The sequence below is a fragment of the Lagopus muta genome, chromosome 29, assembly GCF_023343835.1.
Source record: "Lagopus muta isolate bLagMut1 chromosome 29, bLagMut1 primary, whole genome shotgun sequence".
In the NCBI taxonomy this organism is placed as follows: Eukaryota; Metazoa; Chordata; class Aves; order Galliformes; family Phasianidae; genus Lagopus; species Lagopus muta.
Window position 1 is genome coordinate 1,378,098 of NC_064461.1, and position 9,321 is coordinate 1,387,418.

General features: G+C 53.1%; 1 protein-coding gene across 5 annotated transcripts; it reads left to right on the forward strand.

Annotated features, from left to right (window-relative positions):
• Positions 1-29: 29 nt before the first annotated feature.
• On the forward strand, positions 30-9,304 carry DAP3 (death associated protein 3). Of its 5 annotated transcripts, none has more exons than XM_048929326.1 (13): positions 31-158; positions 610-656; positions 3,693-3,815; positions 5,295-5,396; positions 5,603-5,711; positions 6,740-6,832; positions 7,054-7,184; positions 7,479-7,559; positions 7,745-7,903; positions 8,309-8,368; positions 8,767-8,856; positions 8,996-9,113; positions 9,194-9,304. In XM_048929326.1, exons 2-13 carry the CDS (start codon positions 615-617, stop codon positions 9,277-9,279), a joined length of 1,194 nt encoding a protein of 397 aa, XP_048785283.1. In that variant the 5' UTR covers positions 31-158; positions 610-614; the 3' UTR covers positions 9,280-9,304. The 5 variants fall into 5 exon arrangements, with proteins under 5 accessions (XP_048785287.1, XP_048785283.1, XP_048785284.1 ...); XM_048929327.1 differs by lacking the exon at positions 31-158 and adding an exon at positions 160-246; XM_048929329.1 differs by lacking the exon at positions 31-158 and adding an exon at positions 191-224.
• The last annotated feature ends 17 nt before the right edge of the window (positions 9,305-9,321 follow it).

Here is a 9,321-nt window from a genome sequence, read left to right on the forward strand (position 1 = left end):
ACCAGGCCACGCCCCTTCCAGCAGCCTGGGGGCGGGAGGGGGATAAAACGCGAGGCGGCCGGAGCTCTCGGGTTGGATCGCGCTGCGTTTTTTGTCCTTTCGCGGCAGCCGTAGTGCCGCGCTCGGCTCGCTCTCGCGGGGATCCTCGCGGCGCGCTGGTGAGTGCCGGCCTGAGGGGAACCGGCCCCGGGCCTGCAGGCCGCACACCGCCTTCGGGCCCCGCCGTGAGGAGGCTCCGTACTTGCGGTTCGGGCTGAGGGGAGGGGAGCGGCGGGGTGCGGGTGCGGCCGGGCTGTGAAATTCTTCGGAAATCTGCTGGGGAAGCGGAGCTGTGCGGGCTGTGAGGTGAAGGGACGCAGAGTTTCCTCATCGTCGCTCCTTGGTGTGCAGCTGCGGCCCTGGCGGTAACGGCTGTGCCGTGCAGCCCGGCGCTGCTTTGCTCGGTGGTGCTTCTTACCTCTGTAGCCAATGGAGCTGGCTGGGGTCAGCCCTGCCGCTGCGATGTGGTGTCAGACTGAATTTAAGCTCTCTGGGAAGCAGCGCTTCTGATCTGGGGGAAAATATAGAAAACGAGGAAAAAAACTGAACGGCCTCCTCCTTTCCCTGCAGAGAAAATGCTGAGAAGCGTGAAAGGATTCATTTGCCGCCCTCTGAAGGTAAGCAGAGTGGCAGCAGGGTGCTGCTTCACCCTTTGCATCTGTGCTGGAACCCAGAATGATAAGCGTGACAGCAGGACGAGGGGAATGGCTGGAAGTGGAGGGAGGGCAGCTGGAGGCTGGGGGTCAGGGAAGTTGTGTGCTGGGAGAGCGGTGAGGGGCTGAACAGCTGCCCAGAGAGGCTGCGATGCCCCGTCCATCCCTGGAGGTGTTGGGGGCCAGGCTGTATGGGGCCCTGGGCAGTCTGGGCTGCTGTGAAATGTGGGGAGGTTGGTGGCTTTGCAGGCGCTGTGGGGTCGGAGCTTCGCCATCCCTGAGCTCCCAACCCAAACCATGCTGTATTTCTTTGATGTGCTGCTTGGCCATGTGGAGCACAGAGTGCAGCAGCAGAGAGATGGGGACTGGGAGCCCTGCATCCTTTCTTGGGGTTCTTGGAGGCATCTGCAGCCCTGCTCTCCCTGACACTGCTGGCACCAATGGGCTGCGGTCCTCACAAATCCTCCTTTAGGGACTTGCTATGGTTCAAAAGTAATTTCTGGGCAGCCTGGGCTGGTGGTAAATGTGAAGGTTGGTGGTCCTGCATGGAATGGGGGGGGGGGGGTTGGAGCTTCATGATCCTTGAGTTCCCTTTCAACCTGAACCATTCTGTAGTAAGAAGTGCAATTCCTCTCATCTCACATCAGTTATGTGAAAATGTGGTGTCTCCCTTTATGGGAAGAGAGGCAGCTTGTTTGTTTTCTTCCTTCTGTGTTTTGTTCCCTTGGTACAAATGTGAGACAGCAAATGTGTGAGCGTGCCTGGGCAGAGGGCTTGAATGGGACAACTGTTAAAAGCCCGAAATTGGGCATTCCATAATGCACAGAATGCAAGAGTTCTCCTTCTTCACTACTGGTGCTTCTCAGAAGGTGAAGAATCTGTTTGCTCTGCACTGCTGGAAAAGGAAAAAGGAAAAAAACAGCCCTTCCCAAAGCCTGTGCTGCAGGTGGGAAGGGGAGCTTCCCAGAGCTTCAGGTGGGTGCAGAAACGGCCCAGCAGTGCAGCAGCACTCTGCTATCAACACAGCTTCCTTATGCCATGCACAGCGTGATCGATCCGTACTGCAGCCTGGAATGACTTCTCAGTGGTCAAGAACAGCGGTTGTTTGGTTTGCTGTTGTCTTTTAAATGCCTTTTCCATTAGAATTAGTGATTATGAGCCTCTCTAAGAGGAAGAGAGTAACTCCTTCTTCCCAGAGGGAAGATTCTGGTGTCAGTGTTGATCATGGCAGCCTGTAAGCAGCCCTTTCTGGAGACCCAGCTACGTAGGAACAGCTCCACCTTACGGCACATGACTTTATGATTAATCTCCCTGCACCACGTGATGCTTTGCTGCCATTTCAGGGATCCGAGTTAAACTGCAGCCCTTCCACAGATGTGAAATCCTCTCCGTGTTGCTTGGATCAACTGTGTTAAAGGATGACGTGGGGATGGGAGAACTTCAGGTGCATGGTAGGGCTGTGCACAGCTCTGCAGTGAGTCCCAGAGGAGCACGCTTATGATTCTGGCATTCCGTGCAAAGCCAAGAGGAGCTCATTCTGCAGAGCTTAGCAGCTGCTGGCTTTTGTAGCACAGGGAGCCCGACTTCTGCTGTTCTGAGACAGCCCTTCTTCAAAAGTGGTTTCATTAGGCGTCACTCAAACCAATTCTTGAGCTGCATCCAGATGCACGTAAAGAAAACCACGGGCTGAGCCTGAAGTGAAGCCTTGGTTCGTTTTCATTCCGTGGAGCAGAGCTGTGGTTCTCCAGATGAAGGCATCCCTAAGGCAGTAACCTTTCCTCTCCTCCCCAGCCAACAGAGCTCACGCTGCGTGCTTTGCTGCAGGTTGGAGGAGGTGAGATGCTCAAAGACAACGAGAAGGGCTGGAATTCTGGGCTAGGAGCGACGTGTTTTGGTGAACAGGTGGCAATGCTGTGCTCTGCTGTAAATGGACATCCCTGTGCCTTGCTCCAGGCTGTGCATTAAGTCACCTCCGAGGATTAAGGGTAGCCAAACAGACATCCTAATTGATCATTTGTACTTAAGGAGGAGAAAAAAAACAAACCAAAACACTGATGGTATTTAAAAAGGTGTTGAAGCACTGATTGAGGACCCCGTGGTGTGGTTAATGTGGGTTGTGGGGTAAAACCTGACCTGATGTTTCCTTCTGACCTTGTGGTGCTCAAATGGCCCCCAGAGGAGGATGGGGATGACAGCAGAATTGCATCATGCAGCGTGGAGTGGAAGCAGCTGTTCCTGTCTCTAACCTTCAGTTTCTGACCGCCCTCATCCACGCAGACAGACCAGGAAAACGCTCCTCTGTTTATAGGCAGAGCCTGCAACTGTTCCAGTCCATAACAGGGAGGGTGGCTTTCGGTTTTGCTTGCTTTGCTCCCAGCCTCTGGCCTGTGCAAATGTTGTATTCATTGACAAACGCGTTTTCTTTCACCATCGCATAACAAAGTGCTTGTCCTCCTGCTCCTCTCTTTCTTGCTGTGTTGGCTGGGCTTCATGGGTGTGCTTCAGCAGCCTGCCTATGGGGAGAAGAACTAATCAGCTTAGCTGCCTGTTTCAGTTTCTCAGTGTTGTAATGAAAGAGCCTGGATGCAGGGATGCAGCCAGGACAAATCGGTGCAGGGAGTGCAATTAGGAATATCAAACAGTGGGCAGCTCTGCACCAATCTCTCCATAACTGAGGTGGTTCTGGATTACTACAGCTTGATTATGGGCTACTACAGCTTGGGTTATCAAGGCACTCGCTGCTATTCATCAACGGGGGCAGAAATGTTATGGGAAGGGCCCAGCAATGAGGCCCAGCACAGCCACGTCTCCAAGAGGAAACTCAGCTAGGAGCAGCTTGGCTCTCTGGGCGAGGGGAGTGGATGGAAACGGTTTAACAGCAGGCATGGAGAAGCGCATCGTGGTTTTTCATGTTGTTTTCCGTTCTAAGGGCAGATTCCAGTTCTGACTGCAGGGACTTCTGCTCTGCGCTGTTGTCTGATCGTGCTTTTCTCTCCTCAGTTGGACCATGGCTTTGCTCTCCACGCGGCAGCCAAGGATTGCTTCAGTTCTGTTGTCAGCCAGGATGTCCAAATCCCAGCAGAAAAACCAAGAGCGATTTTCTGCACCAACGAGGGCGACCCGGTGAGTCCCTGCTGCCAGGGAGAGGAGCCCACGTTCCATCTGTGGGTGCGTGGAGCCAGCAGGGCTTGCTGGGGTGGCTTCTGGGCCACAGAAAGGAAAGTGGCGACCCCCAGCCCAGAGGAAAGCAGGCTGTGGCTGTGCAGTTTAAAACAAGGCCTGGATTTAAGCAAGGCAGGGCTGCTCCGCTGCCTCAAATCCTCCCGCAAATATTGATTCCTCCTCTGTCGTTGCGCAGATGAAATAGATTGATATATTGCACGGGCTCAGATGTGGCTTAGCTTGTCATCAGACACCATTAATTTCGACTCCAGGGTTCTTCTTCCCTGACTAACCTCCCCAAATTGGCTGTGAGGGGGGATGAAAAGCGCACCCCAGATAACCTCAGCGCGGCGTGGCTCTGCAGCATCATTCCAGCCCGCTGCTCTTCGTCTCCAGCACAAAATGAAGTGGGATAAATGAATGGAAGAAGCCTTTGAGATGCTTTTCTGCTGCCTCTGTAATTGGAGTCTTTCAATACTGATTCCTCAGGGGTCTCTATGGAAACAGCAGCATGCAGATGATCTCGCTCACGTGGTCTGAGCGTCTCTATAGATCGCGCAGAAGGGTCCAGATGGCAAGAATTGTCTCTGCTGTCCTGTGCCTCCAATCCACGTTGCTGGGCAACTGGCTTTGGCATTCTGACTTCACGTGCCTGATGTTGGGTGACAACCAGCATCTCCATTTCTCTGCTCAGTTCCTCGAGGTGCAGCACTGCAGGCTGTGCAGGGAGCAGAGCGGCGCTGCTGGGTTGCTTCATCAGCAAACCTCATCATTCCAACTGGGCTCCTACGTGTGCGCAGTAAAACCCCATTAAAAATGGATTAAGAAGGCCAGGTGAAAGCTAAATTCTTAATGAGGCTTTGCTTTTTTTATATATACCTTTCTGTTAGCAGAGCTCAGAGTGACTTAAACACGGGGGTAAAGGTAGGAAGCACTTTGCAGGTGTGGCAGCTGAGGGTGAAGGAATTTGCCTGAGGTTGTGCAGCAGTGATGAAGCAGAATAAAACTGATCTCTGGAGCAGCGCCATGCAGAAACGCAGCTGCTGGTCAAACCATTCCTTATTCAAATAATAGATAGCAGGGAAATTATCCACCTGTGGGCTTAAAGAAAGTACATTTGAGTCTAGCAGGCAACTCTGAGGGCGATCACAGTGCCGTTAAGGTGTGCTGGTGATCAGGAGGAGAAGTGGAGCAGTAGAGGATTAGATACTTCATAAAGCATGGGGCGCAGTGCCTGTGAAACACAGCAGCTTGTGCACAAGCTCAGGTGGGCTGGAGATTTCCTTTGGCAGTAATTCTCTGACACCACAATTCCTGCCTGACTTCGCTGTGTGGTTCTTCTGCCTGTCAGTGAGCTGGTCCTTGTGTTGCCTGCGTGGTCCCTGGGTGCAGAACGGAGTCAGGCTTCAGAGTGTTGCAGTTTGCTCTTTGCCTCCCCAGGCCAAGCACAGTGAGCAGCACGAGGGTCAGCATTACAGCATTCCTCTGGAGGAGGTGAAGGCTGTTCTCCCACATGGACTGCCCCCTCGATTCCAGCAGCAGGTAAGCCTGCATCAGAGCACGTTTGTGTGAGTGCTTCCGAGATGATTGCATCGAGCAGCAGCAAAGAGGTTATGATGGACTGAGGCATAATGGTGATTTGCCTCTGCTGGTGCCAGAAGGAAAGGCCTTTGATGGTGCCAGTCAGAGATGCTGGGAAGAGCTGCGGTGTGCTGACGTGTGGCTTCTTGTTCTTGTCCTGTTCTCAGATCAAGACCTTCAGAGAAGCCCGCATCATGGTGCGAAAGCCTGCTCTGGAACTTTTCACATACCTGAAGAACTCCAACTTCGCCCACCCCGTCGTCAGATACGTGATTTGTATCTTTTATCACTCGGCTCGGTGGTGGAACACGGGTTAAACACAGGCAGGTGAACATGAGCACATGAGGGCAGCATTTTGCTGAATCACAGAATCACAAGGTTGGAAACAACCTGCAAGATCATCCAGTCCAACCCCCCTCCCATTGCTATCAGTACCACAAGCACTGAACCATCTCTCGTAGCTCCTCATCCAGGTGCCTCTTGAACACCACCAGGGACGGCGACTCCACCACCTCCCTGGGCAGCCATTGCAGTGCCTGACCACCCTTTGGGAGGAAAAGTTTCTCCTAATATCCAACCTAAACCTCCTCTGGTACAACTTCTTGCTGTTTCCTCGGGTCCTGTTTGTTGCCTGGGAGAAGAGGCCAGGCCCTTTTGCACCACAACCTCCCTTCAGGAAGTTGTACAGTGCAGTGAGGTCTCCCCTGAGCTCCTCTTCTCCACACTGAACAATCCCAGCTCCTTCAGCCTCTCCTCATCAGCCCTGTGCTCCAGACCCCTCACCAGTTTCGTTGCCCTTCTCTGGACACGTTCCAGGGCTTCAATGTCTTGTAGTGAGGGGCCCAAAACTGAACACAGCACTCGAGGTGCGGCCTCACCATTGCTGAGTAGAGGGGGACGATCACCTCTCTGCTCCTGCTGGCCACACCATTTCTAATGCAGAAATATTTGCTGCATGCTGAGCTCTGTGCTTTGTCCTTCAGGAGCTGCCTCTGCCTCATCTGCTGTCAGCAGAGTCATCCTGAGAGGTTCCCAAAGCTGATGGTCCTTGTTGGGGCACAGCTCCACCAATGGTGGTGTCAGCACAACTGAGGGAATAGGAATCACAGCCCTGAAGTCCCAAGAGAGGGGGGAAACGTGGGGAGAAGGAATTCTTCAGCCTTGCTTTGCTGCCAGATGGAACTCCATCCTGGCTTTTACGACCTTTGCGCTTCCTTTATTCTTTTTGCCAAACAATTTACAGCTGCTTCATGCTACATTCAAAGCTTTTTGTTGGAGATTTTCCTTGACAGACTGCGTTGGAGACGGTGAGAGAGGAACTGGGAAAACCATGACGCTGTGCCACGTGGTTCACTTCTGCGCACGGCAGGGCTGGCTGGTGCTGCACATCCCGGATGGTAAGGCCGTGTCAGGTACACACAGCCGTCACTGCTATGGGAGATACAGAGCTTTAGGGCAGCACACTGAAAATGACGGGTCTGTGCCACCTCTGTCCTCACAGGACTTTGTCCATCAATGCTGGCAGACTCCTCTCGTAAATGCAGCAGAATGAGGACAAGGGATGCACCCACGTTGTACATTTTGACTCAAAATAGCAACTGCTTTCCTTTGCTTGTAGCTCATCTTTGGGTGAAGAACTGCAAGGAGCTCATGCAATCCTCCTACAACAAGGAGAGGCTCGATCAGCCCCTGCAGGCGTCCTTCTGGCTCCGGAACTTCAGAACCACAAATGAGAGCTTCCTAAAGGAGGTTTGTAGGGGCTGCCAGGCTGTCGGTTTGTAGCCACAAGAGATCATCACTGCAGGATCGCCTCTCTGGGGCCACGTGTGTGTGCTTCTGTTCTGCCAGCACCTCGAGGTGAAGCCTGCATGCGCCCATCGCTGGGCAGCGCTTCGTGGGGTGATGCATGCGCTCACGTTGTACACATAAAACCTCTCCATTGCTAGAATGCAGTTCTTTAAAAAGAAGTAATATAAATCCCTCTGTGGGAATGGCTGCCTTTGCATTACTGCATTGGTTTAATTGCTGTTTTCTCTTACGCAGATAAAAACACAACAAAAATATGTGTGGAGCAAACGAGACAGCACAGAGCAGGGCAGGCCGCTGGGAGAGGTGGTGGAGCAGGTAAGGAGCTGCCTCGCTCCGTCTCGGCTTCTATCAGAACATTGCATCGTTGCTTTTGTAAAGTGGGATTGCTTCAGAGGTCTGTCGTACCTTCCCCACCCCTTTGGAAGGGCAGGCACCCCCAGCAACCTGCATTAAGGAGAACAACCTGAGTTGTGTTCCTTTGTTCCTTTTCCTCCTGGAAGGGCTTAACTCGAGTGAAGAACGCCAGCGACGCGGTTGGGGTGGTGCTGAAGGAGATCAAGCAGCAGTGCTGTCTGGGTTCCTTCAGGGTCCTGGTGGCAGTGGATGGAGTCAATGCGCTCTGGGGAAGGACAACGTTAAAGAAAGAAGACAAAAGCCCTGTAAGAAGGGAGTGTGAATGTGTGTGGAGAGCAGGGGGGGACGCACTGTTTTAATTTAGGTTCAGGAGTAACCCCTCCTGTGAAGTCATACACACCAAAATGCATGTTTGGCTCTGCCAGCTTGGAGGGATGTGCAGAATACAGCCTGGGCTTCAGGCAGTTTTAACTGAAGGAAGTTGTCTCAATGGGGAAAAGATTCAGGTACGGTGTTATGGCAGGGAAGGTTTGGGGGCTTCTCTGTAGCGTTACTGGGGCTCAGTAGGGTTAAGAAAGAGCGAAGAAGGGATGCACCTGAATGATGCACACAAATAATACTTCCAAAGTAATTTAAAGGGGGGGAGAGGAATGTATTCCCCACATAGAAACTGCTGACAAACAGGAGTCGTGCCATCCCCTCTTCGCCAGGTTTCTCCAGAGGAGCTGACGTTGGTGTACAACCTAAGGAAGATGATGAAGAATAATTGGGTGAGTTTTGGCCCTTTACTTTAGGTGTCGATTAAAGCTCCTGCTGAGAAGTGTGAAGCTGCAGCTGTTTCACTGCTCCTTCAGTAAAGGAGAGCACAGTGCAGCTGCTTGGGGTCAGCATCAGGCTGATGTTTGGCAGCAGATGTAAGAATGTAACAGCAGCTCAGGTACACAGCCCTGCCTTCCTTGAATAGTTTGTACCTCACTTCCTGAGACCCCAGGATTCCCCGGCTGGTAATGATGTTGCAGTTGATGATTTTGTTGAACTGAGGAGAACTTTCTGGATTCCTCAGAGTTACACTTGTTCCTCAAGGCAGTGTTTTGGAACTCTGAGCTGCCATAGGACTCTGCCTGGAAGCTGTGTCCATTTCACAGTGTGCTCTGCCCCTCTGTTTCAGAACGGGGGTGCTGTTGTGACAACACTCAGCCAGACCGGTTCCCTCTTCAAGCCCAGCTCTGCCCATCTGCCCCACGAGCTGCTGGGAAAGGTGAGCAGCCACGGCCTCTTCTCTCCTTTATGTTGGGAAACAAAACCTCAGTTTGGAGCTGCGCTCAGCCCCAAGGCTGCAGTGTATGCTCTGCTTTTCCTTGAGCTCAAACGCACCTTCGTTCCCTTTGGAATTCCAGGAGGGGTTCGATGCTCTGGATCCTTTTGTCCCCATCCTGGTGCCCAACTACACAGAACGTGAGTTCGAGAGCTGCTACCAATACTACCTGCACTGCCGCTGGCTGCAGCACGACAAGGGTGAGTGCCCGCCTCGCTGGCTGGGGGCTGCAGCTCGGGGTCTCCCCCGATCCCCTCTCAGTGCCTCCTCTCTCTTACAGCGCGCACGGAGGACGGCAAAGAGGAGCTGCGCTTCCTGAGCGGCCGCAACCCGTGGCAGCTGGAGCGGCTGGCGGCGCCGCTGTAGTGAATAAAGACTGTGCTGCACAGCACGTGTGTCCTTGGGGGC

Bases quoted from the DNA above. Each gene is read 5' to 3' on its own strand.
- DAP3 (XM_048929326.1), top strand. From the start codon at position 615: ATGCTGAGAAGCGTGAAAGGATTCATTTGCCGCCCTCTGAAG. The intron at 7,560-7,744 runs GTAAGGAGCTGC...TCCTCCTGGAAG, and splicing joins TGGGAGAGGTGGTGGAGCAG to GGCTTAACTCGAGTGAAGAA. The intron at 9,114-9,193 runs GTGAGTGCCCGC...TCTCTCTTACAG, and splicing joins CTGGCTGCAGCACGACAAGG to CGCGCACGGAGGACGGCAAA.